The sequence below is a fragment of the Phalangium opilio genome, unplaced genomic scaffold (genome assembly GCF_054372755.1).
Source record: "Phalangium opilio isolate 3A_F unplaced genomic scaffold, DU_Popi_V2 ptg000003l_1, whole genome shotgun sequence".
NCBI classification, from domain to species: domain Eukaryota; kingdom Metazoa; phylum Arthropoda; class Arachnida; order Opiliones; family Phalangiidae; genus Phalangium; species Phalangium opilio.
The window spans coordinates 12,754,574-12,775,812 of NW_028324145.1; the positions used below are offsets into that span (position 1 = coordinate 12,754,574).

At 36.2% G+C, this 21,239-nt stretch overlaps 2 protein-coding genes and 1 long non-coding RNA gene across 7 annotated transcripts in view; 1 reads left to right on the top strand and 2 right to left on the bottom strand.

The window, feature by feature from the left end:
• The window catches only part of LOC149717930 (Kv channel-interacting protein 4-like), a 283,534-nt gene that overhangs the window by 199,440 nt on the left and 62,855 nt on the right, over positions 1-21,239 (bottom strand). The gene's annotated exons all lie outside the window — the stretch shown is intronic.
• LOC149717935 (uncharacterized) lies at positions 15,529-17,856 on the top strand. 5 transcript variants are annotated; one of them, XR_016368153.1, is made up of 5 exons: positions 15,534-16,239; positions 16,299-16,696; positions 16,774-16,921; positions 17,005-17,103; positions 17,209-17,856. It is a non-coding gene; the product is annotated as an uncharacterized LOC149717935 (long non-coding RNA). The 5 variants fall into 5 exon arrangements; XR_016368150.1 differs by having other exon boundaries at positions 15,536-16,239; positions 16,320-16,696; XR_016368152.1 differs by having other exon boundaries at positions 15,529-16,716.
• On the bottom strand, positions 18,764-21,215 carry LOC149717936 (uncharacterized). The gene is made up of 3 exons (XM_089841346.1): positions 20,935-21,215; positions 20,550-20,760; positions 18,764-19,094 (listed from the first exon to the last, which is right to left on the bottom strand). Exons 2-3 carry the CDS (start codon positions 20,749-20,751, stop codon positions 18,973-18,975), a joined length of 324 nt encoding a protein of 107 aa, XP_089697472.1. The 5' UTR covers positions 20,752-20,760; positions 20,935-21,215; the 3' UTR covers positions 18,764-18,972.

The window sequence follows — 21,239 nt, forward strand, 5'->3', positions numbered from 1 at the left end:
GAAGGAGTGGCTTCTTTGTGTCACCGTTGAAAGACAAACTATTCCACGTGGACTGTTTAAAAGTAAAAAAAAACCCTTGCCCTTAAACCGCCTGTTCTTGGGCCTTTCCCTGAACGCGAATGTATTGCGGATCGCACGTTCCACAGGGGCTACCCATAACAGTATAAGAAAAATAACCACTCGCGTCCTAATATAAGTATTATTTGTCTAAGATCTGTGTGTGTTTTATCTTAATTCAGATTTTCATTTTGAAGTTGAACGAAGGTAAAACTCGAGATCCTAAGGTTGAGTTAAAAGTGATGACGTTAATATCTCCGGTAGATGGAAGAGCGTGTATTATTGGCGGGGAAATTGAGATATCCGGACTGCGGCGGAGTATACAGCGGAGAAACCATGAGGCTCACCACCCTTTTCTCATTTCTATCTCTTTTAAACACTGCACGAGCGGAAAGATCTTCCCGCCCTTATTATCCGTTCTCTGTAGATCTCTACCTCATTCTCTATGAAAAGTTTCTCGGATCCTTTTCTAAATCATCCCTACTCTCCTTCTCACCCCGAGCACTTTTGATTCTAAAAGTTGGAAGGGGATGCAATGTCTGGGGCCCTAACAGTCATGACTCACTCCAGGGCTACTCTAGTAAGTTACACACACAGAGAGAGAGAGAGAGAGAGAGAGAGAGAGAGAGAGAGAGAGAGAGAGAGAGAGAGAGAGAGAGAGAGAGAGAGAGAGAGAGAGAGAGAGAGAGAGAGAGAGAGAGAGAGAGAGAGAGAGAGAGAGAGAGAGAGAGAGAGAGAGAGAGAGAGAGAGAGAGAGAGAGAGAGAGAGAGAGAGAGAGAGAGAGAGAGAGAGAGAGAGACGAAAGAGGGCAGGCCTCTAATAAACGAGGATGACGGGACTTTTACGTATTATTATTATTTTAATCTCGCTCTTATATCGAAACTCGGCTTACCACCGGTGGGCCCTGTCCTCTCCTTTTACTAGAGTTGCGTTCGCGGTTCAATAGTGAATCAAATGAAAGTTAGGGAAATGGAATGGGATACTTGGAAAATACAATTTGAGAGGTATTCCCCTTTGTTAAGCGGGTTAAAGAAGAATTTATATTATAAAACTGGATATTACGTTATACCTTTTATATAATTTTGAGTTTTCTAATTTATCTAAATTAAATATCATGGTTTAATCATTCATTACAAGCGTAAAAGTTATTCTATTTGGTTTCAAACCCAGATTTTCAAAAGACAACTTTTAATTACAGACATTTTTAACTGAAGAAACTTAAGACGTATACCTAATTAATTATTAGAATAATTTTCTGGTTTTTGGACTAAAATTAAGTAGCCTTTAATTATACTAGCTTTAACGTTCCATAATATTTCGTTCTGAGAAATAATAGGTATATCTGATCTGTTAATAGCGTACAAGGTACACTAAATATTAAAATATAGTTTAGAGAAAATAACAATAAGAACGCAGACGGCAAATAGATGAATAAAGCGATATTCAAAACCGAGTTTTAAAAGTCTTTTGAAGTAATAACGTTAGATTATTAAAGGGCGAGTAGGTTCAGCGCAGAACCTTTTCACAATTTCCCCTAAGACCGTTAACCATCGTGTAAGAAGGTCCCCGTAACTTTGGTAACGGTATCAAGTAAAATTGACACACTCTCATCGCCAATAGCCAAGCGTAACACTCATCTAAAACTATTCTTACAATATACGCGTTAACCGCTTTAATGAAGTGAAAACGCTGAATAATAGAAAGAAGTATACATTAAGCTAACTTCCGTAGTGTTACGTGTCTGTTTACGGAATATCTTTCTAGACTTAAAACATCTTTATAATTTAACGAATGGAAGAAAATACGTAAAATGGGTAAACAAGAATGGGGAGTACAATCCTTCAATTGCATTTTTCGTCGCGAATGGACTTTAGGGAAAGCTGAAGGGTGGTTGGGGAAAGGATGAGGAGGAGGAAGAGGATGGTATGAGATTCCACGGAGCGCGAGGTACATCACACGCTTCGTTGGCAATGAGAATATGAAACTCGGATAGCGCGGGATGAAGAGAGAAAAGAGAAGAGAAAACTCCCGGAAAAATTCGACCAAGCGCGGAGGAAACAGTAGTCGGACAGAATCTTCCCTATTTATCCTCTCTCCTATACATTCCATCTTTCTCCTCCGTGTTTTCCTCCATCCTCTTCAACTATACCTTCATCTCTCTATCCTATTCTCCTCTTTCCAAGTATACGCTTTGGCGGATGCTGGGGGTATACGTCGAAACGATCCAGTTATAAGCAACTATATACTACGATACCACCATATAGAGTATCGCGTTGCTGATGGGTGGGAAGGGAAGGCGGCCAGAGAAGGTACGCAGGGAGGAGTTAGGGATAATAGAAATGGAAAAAGATGGACGAAGGGGAAAATATAGATTGAGCTGGGATGCTAAAGATAGAAATACGTATTTCATTCCCTTATTCTTATTTTGTTCATCATAAAGGATTCCTCGCATCTTTTTTTCTCTCCTCTTCCAGAAATAAAGAAAAAAATCGTTTTCAAATCAGTTCGGGAGGCGCGTGCATCTTAATGGTAAGCGTAAAGGTGTTCTGAAGTTGCAGGAGTATACCTTCCAACCCTCACTGAGAAAAATATGTTCAGTGAAAAAAACAGAAAACTTCTGGCAGCACGTGATGCCAGAAAATATCAGTAAAAATAACAGCAACTACGGTTTTCTCGATTTTCAGAACGGTTCTGTAAAAATTATAGGTTATTCGTTTTTCTCCAAAACAGAAGTTTTTATGTCAATTTTACAAGTTAAAACTGTAACCATATTCTGTAGTTTTTACAGAAATAACTATGAATGCAACAGTTTTGATCTGTATTGAAAATCTGTAATTCTTACAGAAAAACTGTTTTGATCTGAAATAATGGTCTGTGGTTTTTACAGAAATAACTGTGTAGATCGGTTTTGAAAATCTGCATTATTTACAGATATAACTGTTTTTATGTGGAATTAAGTACTGTGGTTTTTACAGAAATAACTGTATAGATCTGCTTTCAAAATCTGTAAAATTCTCAGAAATAACTGTTCTGATCTAAAACTAATGTCTGTGGTTTTTTCAGAAATAACAGTATATGTCAGCTTTTAAAATGTGTAATAATTACAGAAACCCGTGTAAAGTCCATCGTTTTATTGGTGTTAAAAATCTGATGATTTTACAGAAACATTTGTATATTACTTTTTTGGGGTGCGTTCAATATCAGTACTTTAAACAGATGATATGATATATTTAACAGAATTATTCAGTGTTGAACCTGTAAATTTCACAGAAATGTCAGATCAAAATCACTGTTTTGCACGTTAACTCAATTTGCATCATTCAATGCAAGATTAATGTCTCCAATATTTGCAGAAACATTGTTTTTATTACTTGTAGGGCTATAAAATTCAAAATTTTTATCTAAGAACATTACACCCAAAGAATTAAAGACATACCGATTGTAGCCTGATTATATCCTGTGATGTGGGAACTTATTCATTGATTCCGTGAATTTCGGTAAAAGTCATTTTTGAAAACGAGTTCCCTTTGATAACGATTCATTATTTTATAAATTAATTTTTTTTTTAATATATGCAAAATTTTAATAAAAGTAAAGGCCAAACTTTTAAAAATTACAATGACTTTAAAATCCTTCAAAGCCAGCCAAACTCGAAAATATTTTTTAATCAAAAACATAATTTTTGGACTTACACCCTTTGCGATTTTCTGGGTTAATCTTCGCGGTGCATCTAAAGGAAAAATAATTAAATGATTAATATTAAATTAACAACAGCTTTTAACTACAAACTCTGAGTGCCAAAAAAGAGAAATCTTGCAGAAAAACAGGTTTTCAATGTGAGATTTTTGGTTTTCTACCTTTTTAAAAACTATATTAACATGGATTTCAATACACAATAAGGGGAAAATATGAGAAAGACGATTTTATACCTTTGGATTAATTCCTTATCTGTGCTCGCTTTTTCTGGATACTCGATATTTAAAACGAAATACAATCCAAAGAACGGTAAAATTCTCGTTGTTAGGTGTAATAATTCACGACATTTTGAAGACGGACAAAAAATTTTGGTTTCAGCTTCCTAGACTTTCACTTGACCTGTTCTGACTATTTCATTCTCCCTTTAAGGGCCAATGTAAGGCAATAATGGCTGATATTTTTTAAGAGGCATTTGAATTTCCGTAAAAAGTAAAGAAAAACCTATCTGGCCAAGGGGTTGCAATATTAGGGTCTATTTTAATATAAACAATGCAAATATGTATAACTTACTTGTTTAGTTGGCACTCGTTATGACGCAATAATCAAGGTGGTATTTCTATATTAATCATAGTCTGTAAACAAACATAAACATAAATTTGCGTTTTGGTTCTATAATAAATTCAATATATAAATGATCTAGGCTTTATCTCCTTATTTTTAAAGAAAAACTGTTTATTTAACTCCAAAGATAAGTAACCGATTTATGGATTTTCAATTGTCTTCTATTAAAAATAAACAGCAAAATTCACCTTTTATAACTAGATCATTTATCATACATAATGCTGAAATGTATTTAACTTACTTGTTCAAATTGTGGAATCTCACTTAATGGGCGCTGGTAAACGAGGTAATATAATACTCAGTAAGTCGTGTTTCATTTCTGGCTCTAAGAACCACACCTGCATTACCCGCGTGGAGACCGTAGATATCGAACCTGTCCAAAAAAACCCGAACTCGACCGCGCACAATGGAAACTTTGTAGCCCAGAGGGAAGTGACAAAAAAGGGTTAAAGTCTCTCTCTTGACCCAGCGGAGCCTCCTAGTTTTTTCCAAAGAATTTCCCCCTCCTGGGGTTGCGGTTATTTTCCATTCTAAAGGTGGGGGCCGGTGAACTCTCTCTCGAATCCACGTGCACTCGTTTTTTAGCATTATTAAGTTCTTACACTTTATCTCTCGGGACCAAATGGGCTAATATAAAAATTTACTAATTTGTAGAATATTTACTAAATCTTATAGAAAATGCACTCTAAATATAAACATCTCATGAACCAAAAATGTATAGTCTAGTCCCCTACACGATGAGTTAAAAAATTAAATTGACTAAAAAATGATGCATTTTTCACCTGTTACTTCAATTATATGCATTGATTTGCATCTCGTCGAAACTTTGGGTTTAGACTTTATATTTAAAAGCTATACCCGTTCACAAAGCTATATTTATTACACATAAACCGACAAGGTGGAATTTGAAGATTTGCAACTCGAAAATTATATATTAGTTAAACCATAAATGATAGGAGCTATTTTAAAATTAGGTCTAGTATTTTTACTGTCAAACAGAGGTCGATTATTTTTGAGTTCACCATTGGTTAAAGAAGTGGGAGCAATTAAAAATTACAGAAAATAGTCTGTCAAAATTAATGTAGAAATTATATGGGTTTACCTGTAATTTTCCCAAAATAGATACCGTAAAATTTGGGGGAAAAAGTGAATGAAACATTAAAGAATCAAATCTTTTAGTTTTTGCAGTTTTGAACATTATTAAAGGTTTCCGGTAACACACGTATCTGAAAATTATACATAGAACATACTTTGCTTGTTTAATCGCCAATAAACTGTAGTTTTCACAGTTTGCTAGTAACGTTAACAAAGTAATGGTAGCACAATATCTGTAAAATTTACAAACGGCATCTGTTTTACCAGTCAAATACGCAAATCTGTCATATTCACAATTTCGGACTAAAACTAACAGATAATACCATGAAGGTACAGAAAATATCTGCAATACCTACAAAACAGTCATTCTGTGTAATTTTTTTGCAAAATTTACAGAATGCATCTGTTTTACCAATCAAATAAGTAAAGCTGTATTTTTCACAGATACTTCTATAAAATATTTTTTGTAAAATATACAGTAAATGCCTGCAATGCCTATCGAGCAGTCACCCTGTAAAACATTTCTGTGGAATTCACCGATCAAAACTGAGAATCCAAAATTACAGAAACGAATGTGTAATTTTTACAGTTAGAATTAGAAATACCAGTTCAATCAGTGAAATATACAGATGTTTTCCGTAAAATAGTAGAAACGATTTTACTGTGTTTCTATTTCTGCAGAAAAACTCCGTTAATATTTTTTACATTTCAATACTGTAAAATACTTCTGTTCAAACTACAGAAATTTCTCTCAGTGCTTCTTATTCCCCAAAATACCTATCGTTGAGAGATACCGTCATACCGATCATCCCAAATCCATCCAATTGTGGTTTGCAACTTCCCTTCCAACATAATTAAAATTGACGTCTGTACAAACATTTCATTACCCCTTTAAATATTCCTTCCGCTTATAAAACAATCCCAAAATAGCTATGATCCCTCTTTTGCACCACAATCACGAAAACAACCTTGGGTATATTCAGCTAACATCAAGCAAGGTTTAAAGCTCCTTTAACTTTATAAAAGGTGAACGCGAAAAAAGGGGGTTTAGTGGTTTTAACGTACACTCGTATCTTTTCATCCCTTTCTTCCTCATCCCCCAGCATCCTTACTTTCAGAATTTTCAGGTTATACGGTACGGTAAGATCTGTCGTTCATTGGATGGTCGGTTCGGGCGCTGTCTCTCTCTATCAAGGCTCGGTCGGGTGATATTGTTTGCGCACCCGGGATCGACAACGAGAAGAAAAAAAAAGAGCAATAACCATCGATCACCAGGATCGTGTGTCACTCCTTCCTCCGCATCCTCATCCTCCCTCATCTTCTATCCTTTTTTGGTATCCTTTTTCCCCCGGCGGGCATCGTTCGAGTTGACCCCCTTTTTGTGTCGACTTACTCTTTTTACTTTATAAAGTCTTTTTATATATAACCTAACCCGCTCTCTCTCTCTCGAGGTGATGAACACTTTCCCCTTCAAAGAGAATCTTATTTAATTCCAATCACCTTACAAAATGGGGTGATTTTATCTTAGTGTTCCACCTCTTGGTGCTTTGGTTCTCTATGTTTCTTTTCCACGAACCATGAGAGGTATAAAGAGTAACGTACAGGGCCGGAGAGAGTCGAGAGAGAAAAAAAGAAGATAATATAGATGGAGATGGAAGAAAGGATGCTCATATGGTTCGGTATAAGTCAAAAATATAAAGGTTCAGCTAAACTGGATTTAGACATATATGGTGGCTAAACAATTCGCGTCGCTTTTTTCAAAGTATTTATTATATCAATAATATAATAACGACATTCAGTTCGTTTAGAAAATAGTTCAAATTAACGTTTGAAATTGTATATTATTTAAATAATTGTTTCGAGTTGCCTATAATTACGTCAACTTTATCTAAATTAAACTAGAGCGTCACTTTGTGTTCATCTTGCAAATAAATTTTTATCTCAAAGTCAATCGAAATCGTTATTAGTTGATTTCGTAACAAGGATGGGGGAGTTGAATAAGAATTAAAGAGGGGGTATACGCAAGCTGAAAAGGGATAACAATTCAGTGTGGTGGCGCTTCTACGCTTCTATTATCGTCGATTATAATGAAACGATCAATTAAATAAACCCTTTCGGAGTTGGAGGAGGAGGAGTGGAGAATTTGGGAGGAGGGGTGGGGTGGAGTTTAGTAAGACGTAACGCCTTTAATTATTTCCATTGTTTAAAATCACGGCGGGCGACCATTGGCTAGGGTCGATAAGTATAAAATTCAATTTTACCACATGAACGGGATGCGATAGAAATCAGCTTTTCGGTTTAAGATTATTGGGAACGAACGCGTTGCGCCGCTTCGTCTATACCGTAATTGACGTCTGAATATCTAACAGCTAATAATGAAGAAGATGAAGCGTTCCAACGAGATTGCGACTGCGACCAACTCGGTGATGATATCCAACGTCAGAGAGGTGATATTTAGAATGCTATCATCAGTAAAACACACTAAATATAACTCAAAAACGGTGGACCCTTAGAGAAAATGCGAAAGAAAATTTTCGACCCATGTACTTTTACTTTGGTCATACCAACCCCTTTTTTTAAAAAATTCTGGGAAATTTGAAATGATATAATTTCATGTCAGGCTAATTTGATAGACCTGAATTAGCTTCGAAAATATGTTCAAATTTCACAGAACTATGTACTAAAAAAAGCTAATTAAAATACTTGAAACGTAATTTGAGAACATATTTCGACTTAGGTATAAGCAAATAAAATGATGCTATGTTTGTACAGCTCAGATTAATATTAAAGTTGGTATAAAAAGAATATTAAAATTTCCTGGAATTCAAAAATCTCATGGCAGAACGTACCACTAACTTCACCAAAATATATCATTAACAACTATACGTCTTGATGAAGATAGAATAGACTGGTGCGTGGGTGGGTGGATGGGGGAGGGATTTGAGAGGCATCCACCGTTTAATTAGTTATCCCGGCGTTTTCCTCATAAATAAACAAAACGTTCTTCGATGCATAGCGTCCGCGGCGACATTCCCGCTCGTCAAAATTCCTTCGAATGAGTTCCCCTCTACCTTGCCCCCCCTCCCCCCACCCTGATATTCAGTGATTCACGAAAACCGACTTCGTACCTATATTAGGAAATAAGGTTTAATAGAAGCGATGCAGTCCATATCTCCTCGACTTTACTTTCCACCGCGACCCCCCCCCTTAAACAATTGAGGCAAGGAAAGGTATAAGAGGGTGAAGGGTCTTGATATTATCATATTATGCAAATGTTTCTCGTTTTGGATTAAAATCTAGCGCGTGCCGAGAATTCGACTCTCGACGTTCGAGGCGACCTCCACAAAACGGAAAAAGAATTAGAAAAGAGAAGAGGGTTTCGCCAAAGGATGGAAAACTAAAATTCGTTTTGGGGTCATAATGTTGTAATTTCCCTTTTTAGAGATTTCCAGTGGAGAAAATTGAAAGATAATCAAAAATGAACATCGTGGATTCAACTTAATGCATTTTTACATTGAAGCGGCTTTCTGCAATTGTCTTTGGAAGTTTAGGAAATAACGCCACGAGGAGGAATATTTGGGAAATAAAAGAGAGAGAGAGAGAGAGAGAGAGAGAGAGAGAGAGAGAGAGAGAGAGAGAGAGAGGGAGAGAGAGGGAGAGGGAGAGAGAGAATCGCTTAAAAGAATGGGACGTACGACTCTTCTAGGCAATTCCGTCCGTCGTTCTTCTTGCCGCCTCATTTTTCCGCTTTGGAAGGCGCGTGCAAGCCTGGTTGTTTCCGTAGACTCGTTCCGTAGCCAATATGGAAAATAACAATCTAACATTTTCTCTTTTTTTTCTTCCCAGAACTGAGAAAGGAAGCGGAGCGCGGACTCTATTGTATAAGCGAGCGAGTGACGGGACTTTAGCGCTAATTACGGAGACTTCTCTGATGGTTCTATTCACGATATTAAACTGAATACCGAGGAAGACATTAAAAGGTGGGAAAACAGGGAAAAATATTCCTTATTACCAGCCCCTGGCAAAATTCAATCTCGTGACATGGTCGGAGGACAACATATAGCTCTCTCTCTCTCTCTCGCTTTTGGACGTTAAAGGTTGCCGGAGCAAAATTTTCCCGCTCTCGCTTTTCGCTTAAATCAGGAGGCAACGTTTTAATTTCGACGGGAGAATTACGGAGGTGGGAGCTAGTAGGGACATTTGGAAGGGACCATGGTGGGGCCTGGTTTGGTGGCCGCTTCTTTGTCGCTCAATAGATATATACTAATTTATGGAAGGCAATAAGAGTGCGAGGACCAAAAAAGGAAGTGAATTAGTCATCTAAGCATAAATTATATTCAAATAGAAACTAAGTTAAACGAACCGAAGTATTTAATTCTGGACATATAAGGTTAAAAACAATAAGTGCCTAAAGATATTTTGAGCCACTTCTCTTGAAAGTAACAAGAATCCTTTAAAATTAATCTCTAGAACCCAAAATAACTTTATAAACATCCGCTACCTACGCAGATTTGCCTAAACAGCGTAGCGTTCGATTTGGTATTGCGGCAGGCGCAATTCGAATTTAAGCAAGTGGAAAAATGTTCGCTAGCACTCGTTACTATTTACGTAAAAGCTGATTTCCCTCTTTATATACCATCGTAACAGGAAGGGATTGAAAAGTGCCCCGAAGGGATCGAGTATTTCCAATTCAAAAGGACGAGCTGCACGCTGCGTATGGGAGATTTAGATTTTTATTGAAAAAGGTCCGAAATAAGAACGGTTTAAAGAGAACTCACGCGCCAATAATGTATCTTAAAAATTAAAAATAAGAGCTGCAAGCCGCCGCTGGCATCGAGGATTGAGGGAGGGAAAGCAAAACGTTTAAAAATAATTATTGAAAATCACGCCAAATTAATAAGTAAAGAAAAAAAGGTTAGGTATTGACCAAAATTCCTCATTTGTAGTTAGGAAATAAATTTAGCAACCTTAATAAATTACTCCAAGTCAAATAATGATAATATAACAAAGATTATTCCTAAGAATGCTTCGTTCAACTTGAAACCACAAATTTTTATGTTAAATTGAACGTTATTTAAGGTGGAAATAATTTCCTTCTTCAAATTATAAACTTCTATCAGGTAGTTTGGAATAATTTTCAAAATTGGCCTGTTCTGAAATACGGAGTAACATGGGTAGAAGGGAGGGGGGAGGAATATATAGAATTTATAGGGAGTCGATCACGATAATTCGTGTCCAATATCCGAAGTTAGAACGAATGGATTCCGGGCGCTTTCGAACGCGGTAGCTAAATCACGCTTTTGCCTGCGCCCGTTCCGTTTTCATGTAATACATAAAAAATCATCTATTGCAGCCTGTAAAACCCACCCTGAAAGGTTTTCTTTAAATTTTTTTTACAAACGACTTGAACCTAGAGGGAAACTATTAGTTTGATGGAGCTCGATTTTTAAGAGAGAGCGAGCGAAACGATTTTGTTACGGTAGCGAGAAAACGAATTAAGCTTTAAAGAGCCAATAACGAAATCTTACTTCGATTTTTAACAATTTTTTTTTATGTTTAAAGATATTGACCGGTTTTGGTTGGTCAATCGTGGCTAGCTACCGAACAATATATAAAAAAAGAAATCCCCAATCTTTATTTTGCTTAACACCAGGTGCAAGAAAATGTTTCAATCGGTTTAAAGTCATAATAAGAATTCCTTATATTGTAACCCGAAATTCCTTATTTTGTAACCTGCAATAACTTATTTTGTAACTCGCATTTCCTTATTTTGGTTCCTGCAATCCTTATTTAGTAACTCGAAATCCTTATTTTGTAACCCGCATTTCCTTATTTTGGTTCCTGCAATCCTTATTTTGTAACTCGCAATTCCTTATTTTAATTGTAACCCGCAATCCGTTATTTCACAACGCGCAATCCCTTATTTTGTAACTTGTAAAATAAATTCCTAAATAATTAATCTGTTCATTGGTCTTTCCCTCTAATAGAGAAACTAAATAGCCAAAACAAGAGTATAGAGTGCGCTTTTAAAATGAGATGTTGCGGGCTTAATTTAACGACGCGTTAATACCGACGGCAGCAGCCTAATTTGAAATAACGGACAAACGCGAAGCCGCCGCCGCCGCCAGAGAAGAGAGAGTAAACCAGGATTTTCTCTTCATCCCCAGCATCCTCATCCTCATCCTGAGCTTCTCTCGTAAAGAGAAGAGAACGATCTCGTAAACAAGGAGAGCGGATGGCGGAAATATTTCCCAACACAATAAATATCAAGGGATGCTAGAGCTGCTGGGGTGAAAGACCGTGACGGCCCATGCACTGCAGTGGTCCTCGTAGGGGAAGCTCAAGAGTCGGGTGATGGGGCAGGCGTATTTTTACCCCCCTCCCTCCATGTATTATATCCCCTATGTAAGGCTGTTCGAGATGGATGATGGTTAGAAGAGGCGTTTAAAGAGTGAAGAATTTTGGTTTATGGTTTCTGAGGCCAGCTGACGTGCTAAATTGCCTTTTAATGTATAGACCCAAAATTAATCGGTCATCGAAATACGGGTGGGTGCCCCCACCTGAATCAACTATACGCCCGCGGAGTTTAATATACTAACTAATAATTTATAGTTAGACCATTATAGTCTATATATTAAAAAGAAAAGAAAGAAAGATGAAAATTGCTTTTTCATGATTCAAATTAATTTTGGGACAAATAGAGAGTGAAGCCTTAGAACCAGTAACTCATCAATTTACTAGTTCCGAGGTCCATTTCTGCTCTAAAACCTTGTTCTAGACAAAATAAATAGAGCATTCTTTCGTTAAATCTTATCAAATGTAGTCTAAGATACGCGAAAGAAAAAATAAATAAATAAATAAACGTTTCTACTCAAAAATTCAATATATACCCCTAGCTTCTTCTTTCTCTTTACAAAGTATATAGTCAACTATATATAAGCGTATATCTTTTAAGGTTCACGAGTTGACCGGGCGACTCGTTTCGTAAGAGGCCGGTCGATTGACCCCTGACAAGAATCCAATCGAGTTTTAAGAGTACGAGCTCGATATTGTTTGTAGTTATTACACTCAAGGGGGAAAACCTAGATAGATATTACGTAAACTATATTACGGCGGTGCTGCTGCGCATGTGTATGTGTAACTCGGGGGGAATTTTAGAGTAAAGAAGCGTAATTAGTTAATCACGATTCACGATCGAGTAGAAGATCGCGGCTACCGCCTGTTATTTTCTTCTACTTATTCATTATCCCGAACAACACGAGGCTGCCCAATATCCGGCTGAGATAGAGTTGAAAATAATAAAGTTTTTTCATGAAAAAAATAATGCCCAAGGAAAACCACCAAGAGAATATCTCCCAGTAGCAATTATACTTGAAACAAGAATTTACAAAAAAAAAAAAGAAAATTTGATTTAACTATATTCTCTAAGCGGCCTCTTTATTTAAAAAAATGATGTATTCGGGAGTCATTTTAAGTCGAGACTTAATAACAAGAGAACAGCGGCCGTATTTAAAAGGTTTTGTCTTTTTAAAAAAACATTAAAAACCTGTTTTAGGGCGGTTAGTAAACACGATTATTGTCAAAATTTTACTCTTTAAAGCCGCGACTTTGAAGTATAAGCTACCCACAGTTTTAAAATGCAACGCAACAAAATAACATACACCCTTAAAGTGAGAATGAAATGAATAAGCGTACAATTAACCAATTTCAAATCGATTTAAATTGATAAAATCAGGATATCACGTGGTAGATTGATTAATATTATTTGTGTCACGTGATACAACACTTTTTGTACCGCATTCCATATTTTGCAATTAATGCTATTTTCCATTTTTATTTTCCATGGAGTAATTTTATTGGAGTGAGACTGAAGTTACTTTAAAATTGCATTAAACGCATCTATGTCTCCTTTGATATTTCTCCATGGTGGCAGCTAATGGTAAACGATATAATATTATTTCACTCTTTCTTTAACGAAATTAAAACCAGTTTGACCTTCGACTTAGAAAACACGATAAAAATTAAAAAAAAAAAACACACTAGTTCTTCACATAATCATAATCATGCAGATAAGAGAATTTAAGGGGGAAAAAATTACACCGTGGCATTTCTATTAAGATATTTAACAGGGTCCTCTTTCGTTAATTGAAGGAATCGGTTTCCTTTTTTCGAGTCAGCCCCCGAAGGTGTTTACAAAAAAAAAGAAAAAATGAACCCCCGTATCAATCATTTTAATTAGTAACAAGAGTATAGATTTCTCAAAGCGATTAAAAAACCAACGGGTTTTATAAAGACTAAATCTACAATGATTAAGTTTACATTCTTTTCAACCTAAGATTGAACCGTAGTTAAAGGCGGGCACTGTATATTTATGGCTAATTACGACAAAAATATTTCGCTTACAGGCGGGTCTACTGTTTGGTAACTTAAACACGATCGTAAATTAATACGAGGAAATTTACTTATAGCGTAAAATAAAGAATCTATATGCTATAGGCGGGCGGGTGGGTAGGGGGGGGGGGCATTTTTAAACAGCTAGCTCCTTAATTGGGTTCAGAACTGCTGGCTAAATCGCCGTGTAACGTTTTGAGAAGTCGAAGCAACGGACCGTACAAAGCAGCCAACCTTTCTCCTTATTTCTAATACCAAAAAAAAGGGAATAATTTTATTTCTACAGTTTTAAATGTTTTCCCCGTTGTGATCCCTCCTCCAAAATGCGCCACCGCTTAAAGCTATTACGCGTAAAACGTTAAATTATAGCCTTTTCTATAATTCAGAAGGTCCGGTATGTACCTGCACCAGGAATTCCTTTTGAGGCTTGTTCGCATTTACATTTGAAAAATAAATAACAAAATTTTTTTATAATTTATAATTTTAAACACCATATTCCCTCGTTACAGACCTTCAATTCTATGGGGTCAGTATTATCAGTTAAGACTAAGTCTTAGTCAGACTCTGGACAATTTTAAATAAATTTCAAAATTTGAACCGATTAATAGTTTCAAATATAAACAAGACCTCCCCTTCAAAGAATAAAAAAGAACAACTTTAAAAATGAAATGGTAGGAAAGGAAACAATTAAGGTAAAAAGATAGCGCCAGTTATAACTCCCCATCCTTTTTTCCAAGCTTTATACCGAAGCTGAAGCCCGCTATCAAAATTGGTGTATACTTTTTATTTCGTTATTTCTCCGTGGTCATTTATTGTTTCTTTCTTTTTTCTTCTTATTTTATTTTAAGCATTATTACACGCACGTGCGATCCCGCTAATGCTTGTCTAGAAGTGAGCGGCAATCGTTACGTTGCTTTACCAGTAAAATTGTTAAGTAAAAAAAAAAAGAAATGTTCGAGTCATTCCTTCAGACGAGGGAAAAAAAATTCCTCCAAGAAAAAAAAAAATTAAATGATACAGGGAGCGTGGTTGCTTCAAGCTCGCGCATTATAATCGACATAAAAATATGTTACGTAAAAAAAAATAGGAGAAGGATATTCCATTGGGGGCGCGGAGGATGCTCGTGATTTTACGGATGAAAGAGCTCGAGCTTCTCATCCAAGATATATATGTAAATTAAACCGAAATTATCAAACTCAGACTTCTTTTTTGTAATATAAATTAAATGGATTGGTACACAACATAAATTAAGGTATTTAATTGAACTGAATCGTTGCCAATTAGGGTGATATTAATCTATTAACTATTGTTTTACAGGGTCCAATTCATTTTATGACTGCTGATTGATAATTTCGATTTAATTTATTTCTAATGATGGGAAAAAAAATGTATATATATATATATATATATGTGTGTATACACGTGGGGGGGGGTAAAGGCGGGAAAATGGTTTTCCCGCGTAATGGTGGCGCGTGCAGCACCCCTTTTCCTTTTGATAGGTCTATCAGGCATTAAGTTAAAGGTTTGGCTCGTTAAGAGGATAAGGTATATACGTTAAAGGCAAATTCTGAGAGAGCGGTAGCTCTCTTAGATAAGACTTCATACTGCCCTTAATGTATAAGGGTGGTTTTTTGATTGGATGTAACTTTTTTTGTATTACGTTAACTGTTTTGAAAATATACCCCAGAACTACAATTTGGGCCCTTAATGTGTGGTTAAAATTTCAAAAAGATCCATCCATTAGTTTTTTTTATAAAGAATAAAGTTGCTAAGGGTGGTTTTCATTTCCATAAAATTTTTCACACCTTTTTATGAAAAACAGGAATTTTTCCCATAGAAATAACATGGGAAATTTTTTGAAAAGAACCGTCCGGTTAATTCGATGTTAGAAAAACTATACGTTTGTTAGTTTTGGGAACGCTCTTAAATGAAAGGTACAACATTTCTCATGGCGCTAAGCGATTTTCATGGAAAATAATTAAGTTTAAGTATTAATTTTGATAACATTTAGAACATAACTCGATTTGCGATTTTATATCATGGATACACTAATTTACTAGAAAATATCAGCGCGACCAAAATTGGGGTATTTTAACGTTTAGTTGCCTCATAATAATTTGAGAGTTTCTTCATAATGCTTTATGGATGAAATGGCCTATAGAGAGCGCGATAAGACGGCTTTAATAATTCCGCGCAGCCGCCGTGAGTCCCGTGACGTTGAAACGGCGATAGTCGGCGGCGCCATCAAATACTCGAGTCTAAATCGTCGCCTTAAATAGCGTTTATGAACTTTATGAAGCTTTTGGAAAGTAATTTGGTCTAATTTTAGTATTTTTAGTTGCTAAAACTTAATATTATTTAAATATTAAACGCTTAAGGTAAGGATTATCATTAAATTTGAAAATTATTGTAAATTAATCTATTTCATTTCACTAAGCCTTGGTCAAAACAATTTCAGTTAGTAGCAAGGCTAAACAAGCACGGTGCTTATTATTACCCAGGTTTCCTCAAATCCTCTGTTCTTAACTTCGAAGTCGTAATTATGCTATGATTTTATGCTTTGTTTATCTCTTTAACATGGGTAACAGTAGCGCTAGTTAATTCTGGATACCGTTATCTAATTTGCTCAAATCAGGGTAAAAAACAATGTAGTCCGTTACCGCTATTTCCATATCTCCATTGTATTAATTAAAAAATAGCATTTCTACCCAAATAATTGAAATATTTAATTAGGTAATACTTTATGGAAGGCCACGCTTACTACAGAACAACCAACGTAACATCTTTGTTTACATTGTAAACTATTAAACACAAGAAATAGCACTGCCTTTAACGGTGATTTTCCAATGAAATAAGTAATGACTGCACACCTTATTTTGTTAGCTAATAGTCCTCATTTATTATAATTTTAGCTCGAAGTGCTATAATTGACACGCTTTTAACAAGTTTTATTAATTGTGGTAATATAAATGTTCGTTTGATCGATGAAGCTCAGTTTGTTACGATGCCACTTTACGTGAGCCAACCAACAAACAATGGCTTCTAACTAAATAGACTATTGTGAGTAAATCAATTAAAGTAAATAATTTCCTAGAATGCTAAAAGTATTTTTCTTTTATTTCAACATAAAATACTTGCATCAGTTTGGGGGAGAAAATTGACCTTTAGCGTTAACATAGTTTTCTGAACATCGAATAATGGGATGTTGAAATCAGTATTTAATGCCCAACATTTGTTATTAGGTAAAAATTGAATTATAATTAAATTGTTTGCGTGTCCAGTCACTGTTTATAACTCAGTTTTAAAAAAACCAATGTTCCTACTGTTGTAAAATTATTGATTTCCAGAAAAACTGTTTATTTTGCCAAGGTTTGCGGGGAAATAAACTACTCCATTACAGGACCATCTAGTGCCGTCGGGTTAAATTAACCCTAACAGATATTTTGCTTTGATATGTGTGGAAATTAATTATGTGGACAAAATTGTTAACGCAAATTTATAAATAATTTATTAATTTATTCTGAAAATATTGGGAAAAAATGTTTTTTAGATGCAAATGTACGTTACCTGACCTTACCAAAAATCTCATTTCAACACAACTGTAACCGTATAGATTGAATTTGAGGTTGCGTTTTTTAAAGACGTTTATAACACTATTTTGCTTAATTAAATGGTATTAATTTTGGTTTATGTCAAATAAGTACCACAGCTAAGTCGCATAGAAGTAATAAACATTAAGTCAGCAATCAACCGTAGAGTTCTACTCTACAAGGGTTTGTTGCAAGTTTGATGAACTCAGTGCTACCACCCGGGATCAAACCAAATAAATTAATTTTATTTTAAATAGAATTTTAACATATTAAATAGAATTTTAACGGCACTTAAAAAACACATTAAATCTTGAAAAATCCCCCCCCCCTTTGTATGAATTAAAAAATGGCATGCAGATAGACAAGATTTAAATGATAAATAAAAAGTGATATTTGGATTTTAATGATTTTCGCAAAATGTTTTATTTATTATTTTTAGGGAATGAAATAATTGATTTTTACAAAATGAAATTATGATTTTTAAAAAATGAAATATTTATTATTTTTAGGTAATGAAGTTATGATTTTAAAAAAAGAAAATAATGATTTTTACAAAAAATTATTTATGTTAGTTACATAAAAAAAAAGAAAAAATCTACATAAAAAAAAAACGAGAAAAGATAATTGTGATGATGCTATATGAAACAAAATGACAAAATTATACTCTAATAAGAATGTTATTGGAACACAGAAAAATTAATTTAACTATACAATACCGGCAGAAAAGCAAGTAACAAATACATAATAAGGCTACTAATCTATAACCCACCAATTTAACTTGGAAACTACAAGCATGGAGGCTTCCTACCATTAACACAGGGAGACCAAGCCACCTAGAGTGTCAAATCGTCTGTTATTTTACACTCTAAGTTGCGTGGTCTCCTTGTGCAAATGGTATGAATCCTCCTTGCGTGTAAACTATGTATACTTTGCTCATATTTATAGGGCGCCAATGTAAGTTCCTTATGCTTAAAGGGAGCCACCGGAGGGTATGCTAGCCAGTCTGCCTATTCGTTTCAAATTTCGACGCTGCACTTTTGTGGCGCTGAATCTGCACGTCCAACTTTGTTTCAGTTTTCTGTGGGAGAAGCCTGGTTCTAGGTGGCCATGCGGGGATACTTTCTATTCACTCCCCTCGTAGCTAGAAGAGGGCTCGGAAATCCGCGGGAGGGAAATGCAAACCCTCCGATGGCTCCCTTTAAGGAACTATAGATAGTTTTCACACATGGAGGATTCATACCATTTACACCAGGAAGCCAGGCTACCTGGAGGACAAAAGCAGACAGGTTTTTGTCCTCCAGGTAGCCCGGCCTCCTGTAGTAAATGGTTTGAATTCTCCATGTGTGAAAACTATCTATATTTCGTCATTAATTATATTTGTTCCCAAATTTTACCATGTTATATGGTATTCATGTCTAACACATTAAAACTGTTAACATTTTTTCCTGTGCCCCGGGTTTAATATAATTCATCACATTTTTGTAATAACTTTAATTATTTATCTTACTTACAAAATAAAAATTAAACTGTCACTGGCGCATCCTTTTTATCGTCATCGATATCGATGACGACATCTTGTGGGGGCTTTGGTTGCGCCCCCTCACCGACCTCCATGCCCTCAGGCGTTTTCTCCTCCTTTTTTTCTTTTCCAATAATATAAATAGGCTATTAACTATCTTTAATGAATTTAGACTATCTGCTTGTTTGTTAAGCCATTGATTTGGTTTAACAATTATTACACACATGGAGGATTCATACCATTACACCAGAAGGCAAAGAGCTATGTAGAGAAAAAAAGCGAAAGGGCTTTTTGTCTTCCAAGTAGCCAGGCCTCCTGGCGAAAATGGTGTAAATCCTCCATTTGTGAAAACTAAATATAGTTTAGGGACTAGACTTTGGATAGAAAAAGGCCGGGTGTTTAGAATTAACTAGTCATGAGAGAGTAGAGGACGGGATAAAAAGTGTTATGCTGCCAGTCTTGCAACCACGGAGTTGTATCATTTCTTAAAATACATCTCCGTGGAAGTATCAAGAGTGAATTGTTCATATTGATTAGTTGGCTCTAACTTGTTATAATATTTAAACGACACATATAGGGCAAATAATTAACTCCATGCCTCGGACGACAGCCTATTCTGTATATACTCTGTTACAACATCGGTTGTCAGCAACCGCAAAGCTTGGTCTCTATGTAACGTAGCTTTGTACGTGCTGTCAAGAGACGAAAACCTTCAGGATCTTCAGGATCCGCGAGTATCTTTAGCTCGAGTGCACGGACCTCTAGGTCTTAGTTTCAAATACGTGCAGTAGGCTGTGGCAATTTTACACGTATTTGAGGCTATTTTTTTTTTTTTTTTTTTTTTTGCTCTGGGTCCGGGACAAGGCTAGGGCTTGGTGCCATATAGCCAGTTTTTTGTAGTTAGATCAGGTGGAGTCGGAGCTTCCGTTTAAAGATCGCCAGCTAATAGCGTTTTCCTTTGGGTCCTCGCGGAGCGCTCCCAAGGAGCAATAAAAATGGTAGTAGTAGTTTTCAGCTTCGTTAAAGACTGTTTTGAAGAATAGGATCTCCAAGTTTTATTCCTCCATGGGAGCGCTCCGCGAGGACCCAAAGGAAAACGCTATAAGGCCTAGAGGGCCGTGCACTCGAGCTAAAAAACTCGCGGATATTTTAAATTCTGAAGATCCTGAAGTTTTTTGTCTCTTGAAAGCACGTACAAAGCTACGTTACATAGAGACCAAGCTTTGCGGTTGCTGACAACCGATGTTGTAACAGAGTATATACAGAATACACCACTTTGACATTACCTAGGGCGCCACAGCGGGCTACTGCGAACTAGTACTTATTAAGATGGGCAGGGAAAAAACCGCGTGGGGTTGCGCTTTTGCTAGTAGGGGTAACAAAGAGCAGTTTCCAGTCTTTCCCCTTGAGGCGCTTCGAGCGCGGGGCATCGGGCATGCGCACAACAGAATGTCGAAGTGGTGTATTAGCTGTCGTTCGAGATAGGGAGTTGCCTATTCTATAGCGTGAAAACTAATTTCCTCACGCGCATTCTTTATCCATGGTCACACTAACAGCTTCTATAAAAAGGATCCCGTACCTTTGAGAGCAGGGCAATCCCTTATAAAATGCCCTGGTTTTTTACACGAGTAACACACTCGCGGACGCCTCCCCCCACGTTTTTCAACACCTCCTCGACCACCACGACCGCCGCGACCGCCTTTACCACCTCGACCGCCGCGTCCACCTCGAATTCCATTGTTTGTTACATAAACGTTACCGCCTATCTTCCAGTTGTCCATTTTCTAAGCCTTGGCCGGTTAACAAGGAATTAAAAAAATCACAATTTAACAACAAAAAGTGCTCCCTATCAATTTTCAAACTAGATCATATAAATAAACTTTTAAGTTGTTAAATATATGACTTAGCTTAAAAACAAATTAAAAACAAAATAATTCTTAAATAAATTTTGGCATAGAACTCACTTTCGTTCCTTAAAATTTGAATGTTGAGACACTGACTATAGCCCACTCGATCACGCACTCCACCGTCGTGGAGCGCGTGATCGAGTGGGCTAAGCACTGATAGTGTTAAATAAAAGAGAGGAATAATAATAATAATTAAAAATTTAAATATTTGTGTGAATGCTGAGCTCCATAAAGGAGCCGCCCTGTGTTTTTAAAACTATTATGGGACATTTTAAAATTTTATTGGACAATGTCCAGTGTCCTGTGCTTATTTCCGGCCCAGCCTATAAATGTTCTTGTGCTTATTTTCGGTCCTGTACACA